This window comes from Clarias gariepinus, chromosome 20, assembly GCF_024256425.1.
Source record: "Clarias gariepinus isolate MV-2021 ecotype Netherlands chromosome 20, CGAR_prim_01v2, whole genome shotgun sequence".
NCBI classification, from domain to species: Eukaryota; Metazoa; Chordata; class Actinopteri; order Siluriformes; family Clariidae; genus Clarias; species Clarias gariepinus.
In genome coordinates this window covers 23090909-23115000 of record NC_071119.1, presented here as the reverse complement: position 1 = coordinate 23115000, position 24092 = coordinate 23090909, and the positions used below count along the sequence as shown (strand labels likewise).

Here is a 24092-nt window from a genome sequence, read left to right as displayed (position 1 = left end):
TGTGTGTGTGTGTGTTTTGTCATGTTTTTGTGTCCTTTATTAACAGTGATTGTTTGTTGCCGTGGTGATAAAGGAGTTTCCTCTGGCTAATTAAACCTTTTTTAATTAACCTTTAATTAAACCTTTAACCTCTCACCTCGTGTTTCTTTCCAACAGCCTGCATCACTTCCTGTCTCTTCGTCTGTCTGTCTGTCTGTCTGTCTGTCTGTCTAGTCTGTGACATCGCATGCAGATGAGACAGACGGGGTATTTGTCGATGCTAAGTCTAGCTGAATCCTTAGGGGTACGACATTCACCTTTGATTTGGGGGCGTGGCCACGGACAGTTAACTAATTATGCCAGAATTCAATTAAGGACAGATATAACCTGAAAAGGCTGACCCTGTCTCTGTGTGTGTGTGTGTGTGTGTGTGTGTGTGTGTGTGCGTGTGTGTGTGTAGGTACGGAGGATTACCGCACTAAGCTGAGTGGGAGCTGCTTTGCCGATCTGGTGTGTCCTGAGAAGTGTCGCTGTGAGGGGACAACCGTCGACTGTTCCGGACAAAAACTCACCAAGATCCCCGACAGCATCCCACAATACACTGCAGAGCTGTAAGGGGTCTCGCTCTCACACACACACACACACACACACACACACACACACACACAGTTAATACCTGCGTCTTTCTCCTACAGACGTTTGAACAATAATGAGTTCTCCGTGTTGGAGGCGACGGGCGTGTTCAAGAAACTCCCACAACTGCGCAAGATGTGAGTGTCTCCGTCTCTGTCTTTCTACCCCTGTCTCTCGTTCTGTGTCTCTCCACATTCCAGGCTTTTTATCTCTTTTTCTCCCCGTCTGTCTCCTTGTATTGCCTCTTTCACTGACCCATGTCTCGCTTTCGCTTTCTTTTTCTCCATTAATGTCTCGCTCTGTCTCACCGTATCTCTCTGTCGTACTGTCCCATGCTATTACCTGTCTCTCTGTCACATTTTTCATGCTTCTTCATGGTCTTGCTCTTTCTTATTGTCTCACTATGTCTCTGTCTCACGGACTGACTCTGTCTTACTCTCTTACTCTGTTTCCTATCTCTCTGTTTCCGTCTTTATCTCGTCTCTCTTGTCTCACTAAGTTTAACGTTTTCACCCTGTCTCTTGTCTCATGCTTTCTTCCTGTCTCGCTCTGTTTCACACGCACTTGTCCAACACTGGTCTCCCTGCTGCTCTGTTTCATTCATGCTATATCACTGTTTCTATTTGTCTCACCGTCCCACACTTACAATTGTCTCTTACTCTTTGACTGGTTCCTCTGTCCTGTGCTATCTTTCTCTCTCTGTCTCCCTGTCTCGCGCTCACTCTGTGACATGTTTTATGCTTTCTCGCTGCCTTGCTCTGTCTCTCTCGGTCTCTGTCCCACTTTTTATCTAGTCCCAGTCTGTATTACGGTTCGACTCTGTCTCTGTATCATTCTTTTTCAGCCTGTCTCCCCTTCACCGTCCGTCTTCAACACCATATCCTTGTCTCATTGTCTTATGTGTCTGTCTTCATCTTGCCATCCTACTCCCTGTCTCACTCTGTCTTACCGAGCTTGTCTCTTTCACACTCCTTGTCTTTTACATGTTTCTCTCTGTGTCTTTCTCCCTATCTGTCTCTCTGTCTCACTTTGTCTGTCTATCTCACTTTAATTCAACCTGTCTTACTCGCTGTTTCAATCTGTCTGTCCTTATCACGATATCCCTGTCTCACTCTGTCAATCTTGTCTCTCTCTCTCTCTCTGTACAGTAACTTCAGTAATAATAAGATCAGTGATATCGAGGAGGGCACTTTTGAGGGAGCGAGTGGAGTGAACGAGCTCATACTGACCAGCAACCGCTTGGAGAGTGTTCACTATGGCATGCTGAAGGGTCTCTCGGGTCTGCGCACACTGTGGGTTTTACACACACACACACACACACACACACCTGACTCACTGGAGTCATTAGTAAATGTCAGAATAATAAATTATCAGTGATAAGGTCACTGCGCGACTCTGATTAGCGTGTGTGTGTGTGTGTGTGTGTGTGTGTGTGTGTGTGTGTGTGTGTAGGATGCTGCGCAGTAACAAGATCAGCTGTGTGAGTAACAGCAGCTTCACCGGCCTGAGTTCAGTGCGGCTGCTCTCTCTCTACGATAACCTGATCACCTCCATCACCCGGGGAGCCTTCGATACACTTCACTCCCTCTCCACACTGTAAGTATAAACACTCACACACACACACACACACACACACATGTGCGTTTCTGTCTGAAAACAAAAAAAACCAGCATATTTTTCTGTTTAATGAATTTATTTTTGACTCCGCCTCTCAGGAACTTGCTGGCCAACCCGTTTGACTGTAACTGTCACATGGCCTGGTTGGGGGAGTGGCTACGGAAGAAACGCATCGTCACGGGAAACCCTCGCTGCCTGAAGCCGTACTTTCTGAAAGAGATCCCGATTCAGGACGTGGCCGTGCAGGACTTCGCGTGTGAGGATGGTACGAGCTGTAACAGCTCTCTCTGGGCGTGTGTGTGTGTGTGTGTGTGTGTGTGCGTGTATAATACTCTCAGTTTTCTCACATAAATAATAGTTGTAATACATTGGTGGATGAAACAGAAGGGTGCCAATACATATATATATAGTACTAAGTACACATTGCTGAGGTGTGTGTGTGTGTGTGTGTGTGTACAGGTGATGATGAGAATAGCTGCTCCCTGTCGGCTCGCTGTCCCTCAGAGTGCTCGTGTCTGGACACGGTGGTGCGCTGCAGTAATAAAGGACTTAACACACTACCCAGGGGCATCCCTAAAGACGTCACTGAGCTGTGAGCACACACACACACACACACACACACAGAACGTCTTACACATACTAAATAACAAAATAACACACACAGCGTGTACAAATATTCTATGTACAATAAACAAGTTTTTACACACACACACACACACACACACACACACACACACACACACACACAGAACATCCCTTATGCCCTACACGACTAAACAACCAGTTAATACACACACACACACACACACACACACACACAGACCAAACATCCTATATGCACTAAACAAGACAATACACACATACTGTACATGCACACACACACACACACTAAATATTCTATATACACTAAACAAGTTAACACACACACACCAAACATCATATATACACAAAAAAAACAAACAGATAAAACACACACACACACACACACTAAACATATCATATGCCCTAAACAAGACACATACACTAAACAACATAATAACACCCACACTTACACACACTAAACAATATGCACACAGTACACACATGCATACACACACACATCCTGTATACACTAAAGAACAAAATAACACACAGCTACACACAATAAACATCCTGTACACACTAAAAAACAAAAAAGACACACACACACACACACTACACATCCCAAATGCACTAAACAAAATAATAGGAACACACACACATCCTATACACACTAAAGAAGGAAATAACACACACCTAAAGAGACTGAACATCCTGTACACTAAACAATATAATACTACACAATAAACAAAAACCTGTGAAATCTTTTGAACAATGTCCATTTTAATGAAACTATCTCTAACCTGCAGTGTTTGTAATGTTCTGTTTCCTGTGTGTGTGTGTGTGGTGTTTTCTGAAAGTTATCTGGATGGAAACCAATTCACGCAGGTTCCTCTGGAGCTCTCCAACTACAAACACCTCACACTCATGTAAGTCCCGCCTCCTGAAGAACCGGCCAATCAGAACCCACCTCCTTCCTCCTGTACTTAACCAATCATAATCCTCTTATGTTAACATGACGTTCAACAACACTGTCTTCGGCCTCCATAATGAGTGCTGCTTTATTTGTTTCTTGGTGTAACTTTTGATTGTGTGTGTGTGTGTGTGTGTGTTAAGATTTAGTTTTAAACCAAACTGGAATGAGTCATGCTTATTCAGCAAACTTAAACATCGTAATTTAGCTTGGTAGTAAATGTAACTAATTAGTTTTTAACTGTGTGATGTTTAAGGGTATAAATATTAAAGATAGGGAAAATCGATTCCCAACTTCAACATTGATTTAAAAAAAATAATAATAATACATAAAAAAAAATGCATGATTGGATTAGAGGTGGTGAAATGTTGCTGTTCCTCTATGATCCAGCAGGTGGCGCACTCTGAACTATTCATACAGTGTGGTAGCAGCAAATTATTTAATAAATTCTGAAAACTAATGAATGTTGAATCGGGACCTTTATAAAAATCGCCGGGGTATCGTGATCAGTATAGTTAATATCGTATCAGTAAGTTAAAACATCCGTAAAATAAAGTTTTATAGTCATTCACCCAATAAATTCTGCTGTTTAAACTCACTGTTCTGTTGTTTTACTGCTTTTTAAACTCATCACTTCATAATGAGACTGAACCCATAATAACTCACTATTCGGCAGGAATGCTCTCGCTGTATGTTTAATGTAGGACAAGGCCTTGATGGGATGAGTTACTTTTTGACATGGTTTTACCAACAGCTGACAGCTTTGTGTGTGTGTGTGTGTGTGTGTGTGTGTGTGTGTGTGTGTGTGTGTATGTGTGTGTGTGTGTGTGTGCTTTCTTGCAGTGATTTAAGCAATAACCAGATCAGCACGTTGTCCAACAACAGCTACAGTAACATGTCTGAGCTGCTTACACTGTGAGTGTGATGATGATGATGATGATGATGATGATGATGATTATACCTGTGTATAAACGTGTGTGTTTCTGTCTAAATGTTAATCATTAGTAGCACTAACTTTACTAAGGGATTAGCTAGCACTAAAGTTACTAGGGGGTTAACTAGCAGTTACTTAACCAGGGGATCAACTAGCGCTGAGTTTAATGAGAGATTAACTAGCACTTACTTTACTAAATGATTAACTACTGTAGCACTTACTTTACCAAGTGATTAACTAGCATCTAATTTACTAAAGGATTAACTAGCACTAGTTACTATTTACTAAAAAATTACCTAGGACCACATTTACTCAGATATTAACTAGCATTTACTTTACTAAAGAATAGACTAGCATTTAATTTACTAACGGATGAACTAGCACTGAGTTTACTGAGGGATTAACTAGCACTAAGTTTATTAATGGATTAACTAGCACTTACTTTATCAAGTGATTAACTAGCATCTAATTTACTAAAGGATTAACTAGCACTGAGGTTACGGAGGGATTAACTAGCACTTACTTTACTAAATGATTAACTAGCACTTACTTTACTTAATGATTAACTAGCACTTACTTTACCAAGGGATTAATTAGCACTTACTTTACTAAAATGATTAACTAGAACTTTATTTACCAATGGTTTAACTAGCACTAGCATTACCAATGGATTAACTAGCACTTACTTTACTAGGGGATTAACTAGCACTTACTTTACTAGGGGATTAAGTAGCACTTATTTTACTTAGGAATTAACTAGCACTTACTTTACTTAGGGATTAACTAGCACTTTCTTTACTACGGAATTAACCAGCACCTACTTTACTATAGGAATTAACTAACACTTACTTTACTAAGGGATTTACTAGCACTTAACTTTCTAAGGGATTAACTAGCTATTACTTTACTAGGGGATTAACTAGCACTTACTTTACTGTAGGAATTAACTAACTTTACTAGTGGATTAACTAGCGCTTACTTTACTAAGTGATTAATTAGCACTTACTTTACTGTAGGAATTAACTAACTTTACTAAGGGATTAACTAGCACTTACTTTACTGTAGGAATTAACTAACTTTACTAAGAGATTAACTAGCACTTACTTTACTGTAGGAATTAACTAACTTTACTAAGAGATTAACTAGCACTTACTTTACTGTAGGAATTAACTAACTTTACTAAGGGATTAACTAGCACTGACTTTACTAGGTAAAACAGAACAATAAAAGAATTGTCAAATAATTTTGTGTGTTTGTGAATTTCCTAAAATATGGTATTGATTATGTTTTTAAGTGTGTGTGTGTGTGTGTGTGTGTGTGTGTGTGTGTGCGTGCTAAACTCCTTTTATCTCTGTGCAGAATTTTAAGCTACAACAGACTGAGGTGTATTCCAGCTAAAGCCTTCGAGGGCCTCCGATCGTTGCGATTACTGTAAGTTCTTTGTGTGTGTGTGTGTGTGTGTGTGTGTTAGTTATTGTGTAAAATATAATTGTGCACAATCCGTGTCAGCGTCTCACAGTCTCACTCTTGCTTCTCTTTGCAGGTCTTTACATGGTAACGACATTGCTGTAATTCCTGAAGGGGCGTTTAAAGATCTCTCCTCTCTTTCTCATCTGTGAGTGATTACACACACACACACACACACACACACACACACACACACAGGGTTTTTATTGAAAAGAGCCTAAGGTATATTCAGCAAACAATTTTAGGACTTACGCTCGTGCTGTGTGTGTGTGTGTGTGTGTGTGTGTGTGTGTGTGTCAGTGCTCTCGGGGCGAACCCTCTCCACTGTGACTGTAACATGCAGTGGCTCTCTGACTGGGTGAAGAGCGGATATAAGGAGCCGGGCATCGCTCGCTGTGCGGGACCTAAAGACATGATGGACAAACTGCTGCTCACCACACCGTCCAAACTGTTCACCTGTACAGGTAACACTCTCACACACACACACCCTCACACACACACAGTCTAACCCCTCACACACTCAGTTTATCATGTGTTTATATATATATTGGGATAACACTCCCTGATTGGTGCGTTTGTAGCGGCCCCGGGGTCATGTGGTCTTCTTGTGCCAGGTAAGGCAGCCAATCAGAGCCCTTCACCCCTCGCTCACGTTACATGCCCCGCCCTCACTTACCTGACGTGACCTCTGACCTTGCTTTGTGATGTTCCAGGTGTTGCCTAACCCTTATATTCTGTATTTGTACGTGTGTGTGAGTGTGTATATATAGTTTATATCAATATTTCGTGTGTGTGTGTGTGTGACCTTGAGTGTAGTAGTGTATGTAACTCTCTCTCTCTCTCACACACACACACACACACACACACACACAGGTCCGGTGGACATCACCATCCAGGCAAAGTGCAATCCATGTCTGTCTAACCCGTGCAAAAATAATGGCACCTGCACCAACCATGCTATTGACTTCTACAGATGCACCTGTCCATATGGATATAAGGTACACACACACACACACACACACACACACATACACACACACATACATATATATACAGTAGTACCTGCAAAACATTAATTAATATCAGAGGTGAAAATATGAGCCAATGTGTGTGTGTGTGTGTGTGTGTAGGGTCAGGATTGTGAGACGCCCATCCACGCCTGCATCAGTAACCCGTGTCAGAATGGTGGAACGTGCAACCTAAAAGACGGAGCCGAGAATACACACTGGTAACACACACACACACACTTTCATCATTAGGGTGTGTGTGGATATGTGTGTGTGTGTGTGTGTGTGTGTGTGTGTGTGAGCGAGAGACCTGCAATAATTGTTCTACTTGATGGAGAGAGATGATCTGATTTTCCTTGAGTTCTATTAATTACTTACACACTCACACACACCTAATTAACCAGATTATACTCTCTCACACACACACACACCTAATTAACTCATTTAGACTCATATAAGACACTTAATTAGCCAATTATGGCTCACACACACACACACACACACACACACTCTTTTAATGAACCAATTAGGATTCTCAGTGGTGTCTTTCGAATTCTTACCTCTGGTGTGTGTGTGTGTGTGCGTGTGCGTACGTGTTCACGAATCGGGGCAACCAAATTCACATTAAAGAGGCACACACACACACACACACACACACACACACACACACACACTGGTCTCAGTATGTGCACCTTTTATATTGGATGCTGGGGAACATTATCATGATCAAATCTTGTGTGTGTGTGTGTGTGTGTGCACTCAGGTGTGTGTGTCCTGAGGGCTTTGAGGGAGACAAATGTGAGATTAACATCGATGACTGCGAGGACAATGACTGTGAAAACAACTCCACGTGTGTGGACGGGATTAACACCTACACCTGTCTTTGCTCATCTGATTACACAGGTAACACACACACACACACACACACACACACACACACAGTGACAAAATACTTCCCCTTCTTTAATTATCTTCTTTCGCTGGTGTCCATAAATGTGCTCGGACATGGCGATCAAATTACATGTCCCGTCTCCCAGGCTCGTTTTCTCTCCGCGCTTCGATTCGAGTAGAAAATTGCACTTCCACAAAGGGACATTAGGGGGCAGTATCTCATTGGCCTTTGAAACTACAGAGTGTGCGTTTGAAACAGAAGTGAATTTCACAAGACAAAACATAAAAAAAGGAGTTTCACTTACCTGTGTGAGTTTTGCCGTTTTGTAGGCGTTACGAATGCGAATTAGCATCAAGTTACAAAATATCTTGGTTACATCTGTGTGAATTTTATATGATTTTTGCAAAACACTTTAAATCCACTATTAAACGTATTAAATGTATAAATCTGATGTTTTGTAAAGGTGGATAAATCTGTCTGTAATTGTAATTTAGTATAAACAACATGTAGATGGTGTAGCGGTTAGCACCGCGGTTTTAATCCCACCTCGGGTTTCAGACGTGAAACAGCAGAACACCACAACTTCACACACACAACTTACGTCTCTTGTGCTAGTTAAAGTTCAAAGCTTCTAAACGGAAAAATATATAGCAGTTTATGATATAAAAAATGATTATAGACAACTTTGAGTACCTGGAGAAAATCGTTTGCTAGGATGAGAGTCTGAAAATGGATTTTATCTCGTTTTGCAGTCAAACTAGTCACGCGCGTTGTGTTGACTGTTTTTTTTTGTTTTCTACTCGTGTGTCTCTCTATACTAACTCATTAACGCTCTGCTTTTGCTCTATTGTCCAACACTCTTTTCTCTTTGTGTGTGTGTGTGTGTGTGTGTGTGTGTGTTTCTCCATCAATGCCTCTCATCGTCTCGGTTTCTCTCTTTGCTAGCTGCTAATAACAATGAAGTGGAGAAAGGTCAGTCGCTTTACTCGTCTCTGCATCCTTTCTGTCTTTCATTCTTTAGCATCTCATTATTCGTTCTGCTTACTCATCATTAATAAATGACGCACACACACACACACACACACACACACACACACACACACACTTTATCAAAACATTATAATGAGACTGAACAGAGACTGAAATTAATACATTGTGTACTGTGTGTGTGTGTGTGTGTGTGTGTGTGTGTGTGTGTGTGTGTGTAGGGGAGCTGTGCGAAGATAAGCTTGATTTGTGTTCTCCGGAGCTGAATAAGTGCCAGCATGACTCCAAATGTGTCCTGACTGCTCATGGTTTCAAGTGGGTTTAACACACACTCACACACACACACACACACACACACACACACAGTATTTCTAACAGCTACAAAAATACATCACACTGTACAGGGCCATGTCACATTAATTGCCCGTTGCAAGAGGGCGTGTCCAGTCAAGTGGGTGTGTCCAATCAAGTGGGTGTGTCCAATCAAATGGGTGTGTCCAATCAAATGGGTCTGTCCAATCAAGTGGGTGTGTCCAATTAAGGCTGCATTTTTAATTAAGGGGTGTGTGCAATTAAATGAGCATACCCAACAGAGTGGGTGTGTCCAGTTAACTGCGTGTATCCAATGAAATGGGTGTGTCCAAAAAGAGTAGCAGTGGTAAAGTGCTCGCCCTATCATCGAGATCGCTGGTTCGATTCCCGGGTGATGCTGTTTTCCTCTCACAGCCGGAGGTCTAAAGAGAGAGCTGATTGGCCGAGCTCTCTCAGGGGGGAGGGATGAGACGTACTTCGTGTTCCCACATTAATCACGGCTCTACAGCCAATCAGGGGCGTCTCTGAGCTCGCGCACGCGGAAGGAGCGGCTAGCGCTGTCCTCCGAGTGTGTTACTCCGCCCCTAATGGTGCGAGAGCGAGCAGTTCGAAAAGCAGCGGTCGGCTGACGTCACGCGTTTCGGAGGAAACACGTGATAGTGTTCGCCCTCCCGGCTGAGTGGTAGTAGTAGCCTTAATGTGGAGCCCCCTAGTGACGGGGAGTAATTGGCCACGACTAAATTAGGAAGAAAATCGGGGGGGGAAAAATTAATTAATTAATTAAAAAATTGGTGTGTCCAATCAAATTGTCATTTTTAATTAAGGAGTGTTTCTGTGGGTATAGCGTATATAGGTGGTATATAGTTATAGTGCTCTCCATCAGTCAGGACACGCCCACATGAATAAGACACGCCCACTGGCGTTGAGCATGGACTCCTTTCTCTGACGGCTTGCTCTGATTGGCTGACAGGTGCGAGTGTACTCCGGGTTGGTCGGGAGAGCAGTGTGAGCTGGACGTCGACGACTGCGCAGATAACAAGTGCAAAAACGGAGCGCAGTGTTTCGACGCTGTCAACGGCTACACGTGTGTGTGTCCTGAGGGCTACAGGTAAACACACACACACACACACACACACACCTGGTTATCAGTTAGATGCTCTATACATATAAAGTATTGTTACTTACAATAGTGTGTGTGTGTGTGTGTGTGTGTGTGTGTGTGTTTGCACATAGCGGGTTGTTCTGCGAGTTCTCTCCCCCCATGGTGCTTCCGCGGACGAGTCCGTGTGACGATCACGAGTGTGAGAACGGGGCGGAGTGTGTGGTGAAGGGAGCAGAACCAGTGTGTGTGTGTCTCCATGGTTACGAGGGGACACGATGTGAGCGTCTCGTCAGTGTGAACTTCGTCAACAGAGGCGCCTTCGTCCAGATTCCTACTGACACACAGTGCACTAACATCACACTCCAGGTACACACACACACACATGTATATATATACTGTATAAGCAATCATCCAATCAGTATTTGGTGGTTCAATGGTGTTTTGTGTGTGTGTGTGTGTGTGTGTGTGTGTAGATCGCGACAGACGAGGACACTGGAGTGTTACTTTATAAAGCCTCCAGTGAACAAATGGTTGTCGAGCTGTACAGAGGCAGAGTGAGAGTCAGCTACGACACAGGAACCATCTACAGGTACACACACACACACACACACACACACACACACACACGGAAAACAAATCATCAGGAATAAAAACAACTTTCTATAAGTATGTATTCTAAGTGTCTGTATATACAGTATGTGAGACAGTTATTGTGTGTGTGTGTGTGTGTGTGTGTGTGTGTTTATAGTGTGGAGACGGTGAGTGACGGAGGATTCCACGTGCTGCAGCTCATATTTACAGACACGTCCGTCTCTCTGTCTATTGACGGAGGAAAACCTAAATCCATCCCTATCGCACGGAGGACAAGCACAGGAGCGTCACTGCTCTACCTGGGAGGTGTGTAAAAGGACACACACTCTCTCACACACACACACACTCTCTCACACACACATCCATTCAAACATTCCTCTTACATTATCTCTCCCTCTTTAAGGCGTCCCTGCGCACTCGTCCGTCTCTCCGTTCAGTAACGTCTCCAGTTTCCACGGCTGCGTCCGTCACGTCTACGTGGACGAGCAGCTGCAGGACATGGTGCGTTTCCAGCGGGAGGGCGTCATCCCCGGGTGCCGCTCCTGCCAGCCGAGCGCCTGCGTTCACGGACAGTGCCACGTCAACTCCCGCGATGCGCGTGACTCGTACTCGGACACGCACTCGTCGTTCAGCTGCGAGTGCGAACCGGGTTGGAGCGGACCGCTGTGTGACCAGCCGCTCAACGACCCCTGCCTCGGCAACAAGTGCGCTCTTCAGCTTCTAAAAAGCACAGCTTTCCAAAACCTTTCTGTCGCCTCACCTTACACCTGTCTCTCTCTGTTTCTTTGTCTCTCAGGTGCGTGCGTGGCACTTGTGTCCCCATTAACTCGTACTCGTACAGGTGTGTGTGCGCACCGGGCTTCGCCGGAGTGCTGTGTGACGAGCGCAGCGCAAGTGTGTGCGAGTGTAAGCACGGACACTGCCGCGTCTCCGGCCTCGGCGCGGCGTACTGCGAGTGTAACGCTGGATACACGGGGCCGCTCTGTGACAAAGGTACACGCGAATAAACACACACTACTCTTTCAGTGTGTGTGTGTGTGTGTGTGTCAGTTTAATGTGTGTTATATATTGTGTGTTGCTGCTATGAAAGCTCTAACCCTGCACCGCTTTAGGATTATTGTTATTATTATTATTATTAGGTGTGTGCCGATATTCCGATATTGAATCAAACAATATATTGTGATATTTATATGATACTAACTGTATCATGCGCATGGTTTTGTTTAGTTTATTTCTGGCGCAGTGGTAAAGCACTCGCTCTATCATCCGGAGATCGCGGGTTCGATTCCCAGGTGATGCTGTAACCTCCCGCAGCCGGAGGTCTAGAGAGAGCTGATTGGCCGAGCTCTCTCAGAGGGGAGGGATGAGAGGTACTTAGTGCTCTCACAATAATATACGGCTCTACAGCCAATCAGGGGCGTCTTTGAGCTCAGGCACGCGGAAGGCTAGTGGCTAGCGCTGTCCTCCGAGTGCGTTATGCCGCCCCTAAGCAGTTCGAAAAGATGCGGTCGGCTGACGTCACGTGGTTTATAGGAAACATGTGATAGTCTTCGGCTCTTCTGACTGAGTGGTAGTAGTAGCCTTAATGTGGGAGCCCCCTAGTGACAGGGAGGAATTGGACGCGAATAAATTAGGGAGAAAATCGGGAAAAAATCCAAAAATTTAAATTAATAAAATCAAATCATGACGTCATCTCTAAAAAAGTGTTTTTTATTTATTTATTTTTTTTAATCTCATACTTTTTTATGATGTCCAGGACTTTATTAATTCCTTTCCTTCAATCTGCGTCTATCTAGCTTTAATATCGGCACATGCCTGCTTATTACTAATCTGGGCTTTTAATAATGACGCTTTCATTCTTTTTAACCTGGTTTAAAGCCGCCACTGACAGCGCTGCGGACCGCACTGAGGTGAGCGGTGTGTGTGTGTGTGTGTGTGTGCATTGTCATTTTTTTTTTACTTGAGCTTGGTGTACACTGGACACGTGATTATGTGTGTATGTGTTATACAGAGCAAAGTGACGTTATTAAACGGTAAAGAGTTTATCACAGCCGTGCTGATATTGAGTACAACAGCACGGCCTCGAGTGTGATATTGCTTTTATTTCCACAAACACCAGTTATTATAAACCGATTATGATTTCTTTGTTTATTTAAGCAGTTATTTCACTCCACCAACACATATCCTTCTGCGACTGGTGGAAATAACTAGCCTAACTAACCGCGACTTTCAGAGCTGGCGACTGACATTTAATTAACAGGGTGAAAGTAGTTTTAAATTCTTAGCCACAGTTAAATCCCATATAACGTTAAATGGAAATCTAGGAGGCTGTGTAGGGTGTACAGTAACTTGTTCCACACACCAAGTAGTGCCCTTGATCAGGGGTTAGGGAGACCCACAGTTTGGTACATATAGTTAAACGTCCCAGTTCTCATGGAATGACTCTCGTCCAATCAGATCGCTCGATCAGAACTAACTGTTGTACTTATAATATTCAGTATTGAGTAAATTTATATTATTTTAAAGCAGCATTTCAGGACCGAATCAGCACACGTCCAGTGTAAAACAGCTCCTGTTCCAGCAGACTAACTCACCTTGTCGTTTTTCTTTCCCTGCTTTTATTCCTCTTTAATTTGATATAAAATTTGCTAAAAAAAACTGCAATCTCCTGCTCGTGAGTGAACAGACTGGTAACGCTCTCTCTCTCTCTCTCTCTCTCTCTCTCTCTCTCTCTCGCTCTGGACCCACAGAGATGGAGTGTAGGGGTCACAGGGTCCGAGGTTACTATCAGAGGCAGCAGGGCTACGCTGCGTGTCAGACCACGGAGAAAATCTCACGCTTAGAATGCGCGGGAAGCTGCGGGGGCGGGGACTCGTGTTGCTCCGCCCTCCGCACCAAATCCAGGAAGTACACGTTCCAGTGCACGGACGGCTCCTCGTTCATCCAGGAGGTGGAGAAAGTGGTCAAGTGTGGCTGTACGAAGTGTCCATCCTAAACCAGCGTGAGAGAGAGAGAGAGAGAGAGAGAGAGACCCTGCCCCTTCCCCCACCACACACACTTCCTGTTCTCCTCCTCCTCCTCCTCCTCCTCCTCCCTCTCATCAGTTTCTCCATGTTTTTATATAAATGTTCACGTATTTTCCGTTTCGGACTGGTGACCGCTTCGCTCAGAAGAGAAGATGGATTATTGTATGATACAGAACAACAAAAGAAAAACCTATTTTTTATTATCGAGGACAAAAAAAGTATAGATTTTAGATTATTTTGTTTGTTTTTCATTTGCAGTCCTGAAAGAACTGTGATTTTATTTTTATTTTTACCTTTTTATTTCTTTTTTAATTATTATTTTAAAATTTTACTCAACAACACCTCAGTGACGAGCGGCGAGCAGTCTGCTTCTCCGTACGGGTTTTTTGGACTAACTCACTTTTTCAACATGAGGAGAAATAGTACTGCCATAACACACACACACACACACACACACACACACACCTGACAGGCGTCCCTGCACCGACAAAGGCGGAGCTAAAAAGTTTCAATTTGCACTTAGCATAAAAAAAAAAGACTGCTTTAGTTACACAATAGGAAACTAGCAAAACTATTTAGCGTGTTCCGTATAGACACAGCACAGAGCTAATGTTAGCCAGCTAATCGTTGTAGCTATCTGATGTTAAGTAGCTAGCAGGCTAATTACCTAGCGTATAAATATAATTCCGACTAGCTTCTCTGGCAAGATAGCGAAAACTGATGTATGCTTTTAGCATTCGCGATTAGCTGGCTAATTCTGTTGTGCTACACATGCCTGTCAGTCAGAAACATTATCTCTCTCTCACACACACACACACACACACTGTGTAAACCCTGTGTATTTATTGTCTGAACCACTCCAGAGTTCTTCCCTGGTTTTATCCACAGAGTTACAGCCAATATAAACCTATATTAATTTATATTTGTCCTGTTAACAGTAGCTTACACACACACACACACACACACACATATTAGCGTGCTGTAACGTAGAAAAAAAAACAAGTCATGTTTATATAAAACCTTTAGTGGTGTTTCAAACCTTCAAAATGTGAAGTGTATATTTTTGTCCTTAAACTTTGTACGGTGTCAGAGATGGACTTATTATCTTATTAGCGAGAAACCGCGTAGCCCCCCCCCCCCCATACTCCCCCCCCTTCTCGTGTATTCGACCTAAAACACGCAATACGTAGTGACAGAGTAACGCTAGCTCCACTAGGAGGCGCTCTACCCACCTCTTAAGATGTTTCTCCTTTTTAAAAAAAACTCGATTTAACTAGAACGTAAAAAGCTGTGAGTATTTTTTTTTCTATCTAAACGATACTTTAACCCCGCCCACTCCCTCCCTCCTGTTAACACGTTGCTGCTAAACTGGTATCGTAGACTTTGCGCCAGGATTAGACATGTGCCGACGTCAAGGTTTTCCTGAATAACGATAATCGACTCCATAGATTTTATGTTCTCGGTAAGAACCGAGTGAGTGTTACTTAGTAACATTGGAATATTTTTTAATGTTTACAGTTAAATTCAGACAATAAATAACCGAGTATTTTCTCAAGGTATTTGGAATTTGGTTTTATATAAATAACTTTTATATTTTAATCACTCAGAAGTGCGGAAGGTCAGAATAACTTTAACACAAATTGATCTAATTAGTACCAGCCTGATTGGGGTCATCTGTATGTTCCGCAGACTTGAAGTCCTGTGGTCACATGGTCATGAGTTCCCAGGGTCCTATTTTACTGAAGACCCTATGCTTCCAGGGTCCTAAGTTCCTAAGTTCCATGTGTCCCATGGTATCAAGGGCCCTATATGCTCAGGGTCCTAAATCCCAAAGATCTAGTGTCATACGTTACCCATGGATGGTCCCAGGGTACTAAATTTCCCAGTTCTAGGGTGATGAGTTCCCAGTGTCCCATTTTACTGAGGTCCCTTTGCTTCCAGGGCCCTACGTTCACCATATCCAGGGTCTTGTGTTCCTTGCATCCCATGTTACCCCAGGGTCCTAAGTTCCTCAAGGTGTTCCAAGGGTTTATATGTTACCAAGGGCCCTCCCTATGTTCCCCTGGTCTATAAAACACATAATGGAAACCTGAAAAAAAAATTCCCTAGCTCTTTTTTTTTTTGGGACAAAATTCTTTCTAGAGACTTTCAAAACCACGTTTATGTTCCAGATGTTTTGTTCCAATAAAATAAACAGGATAATATTTCGAAGATATTTTATCGTAAAAAATCGTGTTTTTAACCGAAAAAGAAGCTTAATGTATCTTAATAAAAAAATGTAAATAATAAACGTAGGGAACACAGGACCCTGGAAGCATACTGTAGGTACGCTGCATCTTGATTCTCGAAAGTTGCCTTTAATTTCTCTGAACAAATTAAACTGTTAATAAACATTGAAGAAAATCACCATTGAAAGGTATAACATTAAATTGATTAACTTACAACACTAACATGATGTCATTCTTAGCGTACTGAAATTATAGCTAAACAGCTAGCTCTCAGTCAGAAAAGTGCTCTCAGTCGATTCTGCAGCTAAGCTCCCCAAAATAACAATAATAACAAAAAAACAACATCATCATCATTTTGGTTTATAAAGTTATATAAAAGTCCTTTCGTCTATTGTGAGCTTTGGAAATTCACAATCCTTCCTTGACGTTTCAGCTTAGCTGCTACCATGGCTAAACAGGATAAGCTTCCGTACTGATGAATGACCTGGCTCAGGTATCTACTTCACTAACTATAATTAAATAGTTCTTGGCTAATATAACCTGCTGGTTAGCTAGTTAACTAATTACTGTCTCTTACAGTGATGAGCGAGCTAATAAAGCTAGCTACAGTAGGTGCATGACATTAGCTTGCTAGTTACGAATGACGCCTATTATTTCTATAATCCGCAATTGACTTTTAATCAAATGACCTAAGTACAGCTGCTAAATTTGTTAATTTCGAACAACACGCTGCCTTCTGAGTGATAAAAATAAAAAATAAATCAACGGAAAAAATAGCGCTGCTTCCTGGGTTATAGAAATTCTGGACAACATGATAATATTGTTCGATTATCGAGATATTATTCAGTTTCAAATTAACGGCACATGTCTAATAATGATGATGATGATGATGATGATGGTTATTCAGGTGGTAATGATGATCCGATGGTTATGATGATGGTAACTATATGTTGGTGTGTATTGTAGAGGACGGTGCTTGTACACTGATAAGCACATTATCTTACTGATCTTTAAATAAAAATGTTCCTTCCTTGTATGGAGTATTCTCTTTTGGAGCAACACACACACACACACACACAAACAACATTTGACCTACGTACAGTATATAGTGTATTTGGTGGCGTAGTTGTTAGCACTGTTGCCTCGCACCTACAGGTCCTGGGTTCGATTCCCACCTCGGGGTCTGTGTGCATGGAGTTTGCATGTGCTTGGTGGGTTTCCTCCAGGTACTCCGGTTTCCTCCCACATCCCAAAGACATGCAGATTTTACTAATTCCAAAATATATTGGAATACAGAGGTTTCAAGATGGATGGAGATACTGTAGAAAGTAACAAGAATCAAAATGGCGCTGCTGCCCTCGTGTGGCTGCAGACAGTAATTACATCAGCTGTACGTCACTGCAGCAGTTAAGAATATGATTAAAATACTGTCCTGAGGACTACATCAGGTTTAACACCTACATAATAAACTCATTTATATATAACGTATAAACAGTCGTTATGTATAAAGTTGAATAAAATGTTAAAGTGCTTTAATACTTTTAGGAGAGACGTTCAGATAAGATGTTTATTAAGCGCTGTGGATTTCTGTACAGTGTTGTGATGTAACAGCGTCATCTTGTGGACTACAGAGGAACAACCACTCTCTGTTTTGACTTCTTGAAAAATAGATTATTTTGATTGATAGTAAAATTGATAGTTTTCTTTAATAAATTCACACACGTGCATTTGGGGAAAGTACTTGTATATCCGTGTCAGTACGAGACGCATACATTTGCTAAGTTAGTTGTTTTTAGAAGAGCCCTCTTTTTTATTTAATTCCAAATCAAATTTGAAAAAGAATATCATCTTTTGTTAGATAATCCTACCTCGAGTGTTCGAGGGATCGATTACAAGGATCTGCGTGTGTCAGGTTTTTTCAGCTAATTTTGATAAAGATACAGCATAATCTGTTTATTATTATTATTATTATTATTATTATTATTATTATGCTACACATATCTTATAGCATTTAAAGATAACAAGTCGCCTTATTGCACCTTTAATGGATTATTTCGGTTCTATACACCAAAGTGTTTAAGATCTTTAGAATTTGATCTGTTCATAGCATGACATCATATATTCTGTTACGTTGCTTAGCAACCAAAGCCGTAACAAAGCTGGAACAGACCGCACCGCACTACCCTGGTGGAGGAATGTTAGTGTTGTAGATCATAAATGAATAAATTTGATAATATGTAAGATTTTTGTGTCCGTTTAATAATAAAATCGTTACCGCTCTTACCGCCGTGTTTAACGCCGCCTGAGACACGCCCTCGAGCTGCTAATTGATTTATTAATTACTGAAAATATACAAAACATCTATTTGCATTACACTAATTTTAATTTACATCAGATTAGCTGTCAGACTATTAGCTGATATAATTATAATTATAAGCTGATTCTTTTCCTTTCCTTTGATCCTTTTCCTTTAACACCACGGCCTGGAGTGTTTTATTCCTCTTACACCGTTATTGAACTACAGAATTTAATTTCCATGTAACTGATACCTTTTCAGTTACAGACCTAACACTGGAGACTCATTACATACAGCGCCTTGCAAAAGTTTTCACACCCCTTAAACTTTTCCACTTTTTTCACGTTAAGCCACAAATAAAGTAAATGTATATTATTGGGATTTTATGTGACAGACCAACACAAAGTGGCACATCATTGTGCAGTTGAATGGAAAATGATTTTTTACAAAAAAAAACCTGAAATGTGCCGTCCAGAAGTCACCTCACCGGTAAATAGATTCGAACTGTGTGTAATTTAATCTCAGTATAAATACAGCTGTTCGGTGAAGCCTTAAGTGGTTTGTTAGGGAACATTAGTGAAGAAACAGCATCATGAAACACAAGGAACGCACCAGACAGGTCAGGGATAAAGTTATGAAAAAGTTTAAAGCAGGGTTAGGTTTTATATATATATCCCAAGCTTGGAACATCTCACGGAGCTCTGTTCACTCCATCATACAAAAATGGAAAGAGTACGGCACAACTGCAAACCTACCAAAACATGGACGTCCACCTGAACCGACAGGCCGCGCAAGGAGAGCATTAATCAGAGAAGCAGCCTAGAGGCCCATGGGAAGTCTGGATGTGCCTCAGAGATCCACAGCGCAGGTGGAAGAATCTGTTCACTGGACAACTATTAGTTCACAAATCAGAAGAGTGGCGATAGGAAAGCCATTGCTGGATAAAAAAACACCAGAAGAGGTCCCGTTTTTAGCTCCACATGGCTTGTGGCAAACTGCAAACCTTCAAAACTTCTTATGGCTTTTTTTCAACAATAATCATAAGCATCCTGGTCTTTATTAGTTTTATATTAAGTGGATTTTTCACCATGGAATTTTCCATTCCTGTGTAAGTTGTTACTATATAAAGAGATTTTTGCCGGGGGGTTTAGATGTTTAGTTCTAACAGCTGGTCCAAATGATCTGAATCCTGCCGAGTTTGTGTCATTTGTTGTTCACACGCTAAACCAAATTAAATAATGGCTGTGATCGGTTTTCATCTAATATCATGAGGGATGATTGTGTTGGTGTTGTATGGAGTATAAACTCTGGTCTGTAAGCTGAAGAAATGTGATAATGGCTAAGAATTGTTCCCTTGATGCTAAACACGTGATGCTGTCATGATGTTTCTTCCCAAAAAGAATGAATAAACAGGTAACACCACAAATAATAACAGAAGGCGTGTGTAGTATTACGAGAGTTATAAAAGTGTTTATTGCTACACTTGATCTTTAGTAAGGGTGAGACTTGGTGGCTTTGTGGTAAAAGACTTCCGCTGAACTCACAGGTTGCTGGTTTGAATCCGCCCTCGGTGAGACGCGTGAGGAAGCACCACGGCTCTATCACACTGCAGCTGGAGGTCAGAGGGCACACGTGTGTGTACGAGACGGCTTTATTCATCACTTATTATTTATTAATTAATCATTTATTATTATCTAGTGTTTTTGTTTTAGAGTTTTGGAAAAGTTGCGTGTCGTAGTGGAGGCACAGGTTTTAGTGATCAAGACCATGTGTTTGGAAAGAAAAGCACTCGATTTGAATTCGCTTATAAAACTCGTTTTATTATTTCAATTTCGTCACACACCTGTTCACTCTGATTGTCATGAAAACGAAACATAGCTAAAAAACAAACAATGAGGAAATGACGAGCAGGTGTCGCTGTCGTCACCACCAGGCACGTGCCGATAGACAGATCAGCACTCGCCGTGGGCCGAGGCAGCAAGGTTCGGCTGTGTCCCGATCACATGGAATAGCATAAAGAGCTCTTACTTTGGATAGAATTAGAAAAAGATGGCGTGAAAGTATCGTGAAGCGTGATGATCGTGATATCGGCACGTGCCCAGCCTCCGCGCTCCAGTGTTTCATTTCAGGCATAATTTTTTCACCACATTTTAGCATCATGTCAGCTCTATTTCATAGTGCAAGTATTTAACTAATTGAGCTTCGAAAGGTTTCACTTATGACATCACTTCCTGTTTGGGTAGATATGTGAATACAGTAAGACACACTAAGACAGGTCTGGTAGATTGACAGAAAAGATATGAAAGAAAAAAAAGAGATACAAAGATGAGGATAATAACAATAATAACGATAATAATAATAATAACAGTTTTTTGCAATTCTCTTGCAGCAACCCCTCCACATGAACTAAAGCTTAACACCACTGCAAAGTTTCTGCTAACGTTTTAATTACAGGACTTTAATAAACAAACGGAGACTAAAGATCATCAGCGCAGCTCTGAAACAATCGTACATGACGCAAAAAAAAAAAAAGAAGGTAATTTTATGATTTGTAATTCCGCTGTTGAGTGTAAAGCTCAGGATGCTTGCGAATCGTAACTTGCGCAGTCACTCCGCGTGTTGATGTAGCTAATGACGAGGTGCTTCTCAAACAATAGGGCGGAGTCTAAGACTTAAGGTAGGCTTTATGTAGTGTTCACGAATTGATCGCAGGACATCGTTACTTTGTGCACCCTGTGCTTGACGTATGTTATTGCTTCGGCGCTAGCTATCGCGCGTAGCTCAGAAAGGAGACTAAACGTGAGCTAACGATTACAGTGTGCTGAAATTTGCTTGATTAAACTGAACCTTTGAAATTCATCTGGAAAAAAAAAACAAAACTTGGCCCCGCCCCCTAGAGCTGCACAATTTAATTATAAAAATTTTACAAATAAAAATCTCTAAATGAACCCATTTACAAAAGACTGCAATTTATTACAGGTAATAAAGACGGGAATTTACGTAGAGTTTGTCAATAATTTCTTTTTTTATATATTATTTTTTATATTATTTATTAATACTTTTAAATATGATAAATATTGGCAAACAGCATCAATGATATGACTTGTGCCATTATTTGCTGTTAGCTTCAGTAAATATGACTGAATGATAAATTGTATTTTTAACTGTTTAAATTAAACAATTAAATTGAGGAAAGTTTTTCAATCAAATTGTGCAGCCCCAAGTTTAAACAGATCAATAGTAACCACATCATCAAACAGCGGAAACCTACGATTTTGGCGGTGCACTAGGAATTTCAGGCAGCTAATACGCTTTTACTCTGCAGTGTTCAGTTTGAGTTTCGCTCCGTAGCTTTACAGTATTCTCCCTTTAATCAGAATTAGAGTTAACAGTCACAGCATTAAAGACAAAAAAAAAAAGATTTAATCCCACTCACCCTCAAGGACACACATAAAGTCACTCCGTTAGGGATGTGCCGATAATCAGGGTTTTATATATATATTATATGATATGATATGTCGCGATATTTGTTACCGCGTAGAGCGAGAGATAAAGAAACGTGTCCCGTTCGAAAGGCAGTACAGGGACAGAGACGTCTTTATTATAACAAAACAATATGATGAATAAACTTCATTACTGATGCTCGATATCAACGTTAAGTATCGGCACGCACCTAATTAGCATTTATAGTTTTATATATATATATATATATATATATATATATATACATACACGTATACGCGCTCACATTAGCGTCGAGATGAAAATAGAGGAAAAAATAGATTTTTTTTTTTAATATTTAATCAGAAAAAATCTAGAAGATCTACAAAACTTAGCAACACTCTTTTGTTTTTTTTTATTAAAAATATCTACGCTATTCTGATTACATTCAGTGTTCAGGGTTCGACCAGGCCGTCGTCTTCATGGTTACAGTGTGTGTGTGTGTGTGTGTGTGTGTGTGCTAACAGAGAGAGGGATCAGTAGCGGGTTCGGTACTCGTGGTGCCACCTGTTGAAGTCGTTGTAGAAGAGAACGATGCTGCCAGACGCCATGCCGGTAATGATACATCTACACACACACACAGAGAAAGAGAGGGATGAGACATGATTGATAGTGAACTGTATTAATTGGTATTGTGTGTGTGTGTGTGTACCTTTGGTCAGTGGTCATGGCCATGGAGCGAATGGCGGCATCGCAGCCTGGATAAGTGAAGAGCTGTTTGAGATCATGGACCTGCCACACTGTGAGAACCCCGCGTTCTCCACCACACAGCAGGTACTGACCATCCTTACTCAACAACATCGCCTACACGGAGAGACAGAGAGACAGACAGAAAGAGAGACAGACAGAAAGAGAGAGAGACAGAGTTGAAATGATAGAAAATTTCCTGCCTGGTTAAATGGTTGTGTTCATCATCCCAGCCATGCATGACCTTCTCACACACACATTTGTACGACATAGTACATGGTTAGGATAAAGGTTACTGTAGGTGACGCCCTCAACCACTAACCACCTAGCGAGACCTGAAAATGGATCACGCTCCACCTGTTACACCAGATGATTCGATCTCTGTCTCTGTGTGTGTGTGTGTGCCACCGATATAGGACGCTCAGGAAACACTGTACTGTATGTCGCACATTCTGCAATAGGGACAAGTTGAAGGTGATCTGAATTTAGGGACCCCTTCCTGTTTACACACACTACATGTACCGCGTGGCATCAGACTCATCGGTGTCCCTTCACGCAGATGATCGTGTATGAGAATTACTTGGCAGACCCGCAGCAGCGTGATGGTGATGACCTGGACGAAGCCATGTACGTCAATTACCTTCCGTCGGAGCGGAGCAGAATCGAGAGACGTTCACACAGCGGTAAGTACAGTATGTGCAGGTGGACGGAAAAAATGCGTTAGACAGAAAGGGGATTAACAGACGTGTATGGTGTTCGTAAATATTGGAACAGCAATCGGTCTGGGTTGAACAGCTGGTTTTGTTTCGAGGTTATGATATAAGACGATGGATCAGATTTACCGCTCACGTTTCCTCATGTTTACATCCAGCAGAGTTTTTACAGCAGCAGTTTCAACTTCAAGTTCTAGCCTGAGCAAAAGTATTGGAACAGATCGCCTTAAAGTAATAAATTGACGCGATAAGTGCAATAGCCAGTGACACACTGACCACCAAAGTGCTGTATCCATGTTCTCCTTAGCTATTTTTCCAGTTATTGTTTCCTTTTCTTTCTTCCTTGAGATCTCCTCTTCAGGAAGTGGAATATGCTCCTCAGCTGGATCAAAACCCTCTACTTTTCCCCTCCTTGTGTTGTCTTGCTGCATGATGTGAAGTTCCTACCACTTAGACAAGACGCATTTCTCTGCACATTTTCAAACGGAAGGTTTCGGTAGAATTCTGAATTCATTCTGCCGCTCCATCAGGAGGTCCATCTTCAATAAAGATTAACGAGAACATTCCA

At 41.7% G+C, this 24092-nt stretch overlaps 2 protein-coding genes across 6 annotated transcripts in view; one reads left to right on the top strand and one right to left on the bottom strand.

Moving 5' to 3' along the window:
- slit2 (slit homolog 2 (Drosophila)) overlaps positions 1-17361 on the top strand; it is a 70734-nt gene extending 53373 nt beyond the window's left edge. For 2 of the 5 annotated variants that reach the window (XM_053479939.1, XM_053479938.1), the window contains 23 exons: positions 440-590; positions 675-749; positions 1761-1904; positions 2065-2208; positions 2328-2494; positions 2689-2821; positions 3669-3737; positions 4625-4696; positions 6075-6146; positions 6259-6330; positions 6483-6646; positions 7056-7180; positions 7313-7410; positions 7953-8092; positions 9027-9053; positions 9290-9383; positions 10351-10488; positions 10614-10848; positions 10956-11071; positions 11231-11379; positions 11477-11777; positions 11870-12066; positions 13824-17361. In XM_053479939.1, coding sequence (XP_053335914.1) covers positions 440-590; positions 675-749; positions 1761-1904; positions 2065-2208; positions 2328-2494; positions 2689-2821; positions 3669-3737; positions 4625-4696; positions 6075-6146; positions 6259-6330; positions 6483-6646; positions 7056-7180; positions 7313-7410; positions 7953-8092; positions 9027-9053; positions 9290-9383; positions 10351-10488; positions 10614-10848; positions 10956-11071; positions 11231-11379; positions 11477-11777; positions 11870-12066; positions 13824-14068 — 3128 coding nt within the window. In that variant the 3' untranslated portion in view covers positions 14069-17361. Of the gene's footprint in view, positions 1-439; positions 591-674; positions 750-1760; positions 1905-2064; positions 2209-2327; positions 2495-2688; positions 2822-3668; positions 3738-4624; positions 4697-6074; positions 6147-6258; positions 6331-6482; positions 6647-7055; positions 7181-7312; positions 7411-7952; positions 8093-9026; positions 9054-9289; positions 9384-10350; positions 10489-10613; positions 10849-10955; positions 11072-11230; positions 11380-11476; positions 11778-11869; positions 12067-12951; positions 12984-13823 lie in introns of all 5 variants that reach the window. The other 3 variants (XM_053479941.1, XM_053479940.1, XM_053479942.1) reach the window with 2 other exon arrangements.
- A 3055-nt stretch (positions 17362-20416) lies between these two features.
- The window catches only part of lrba (LPS responsive beige-like anchor protein), a 225622-nt gene continuing 221946 nt past the window's right edge, over positions 20417-24092 (bottom strand). The window contains exons 55-56 of the mRNA XM_053479877.1: positions 22777-22928; positions 20417-22691 (exon numbers count right to left, since the gene is read on the bottom strand). Coding sequence (XP_053335852.1) covers positions 22601-22691; positions 22777-22928 — 243 coding nt within the window. The 3' untranslated portion in view covers positions 20417-22600. The remainder of the gene's footprint in view (positions 22692-22776; positions 22929-24092) is intronic.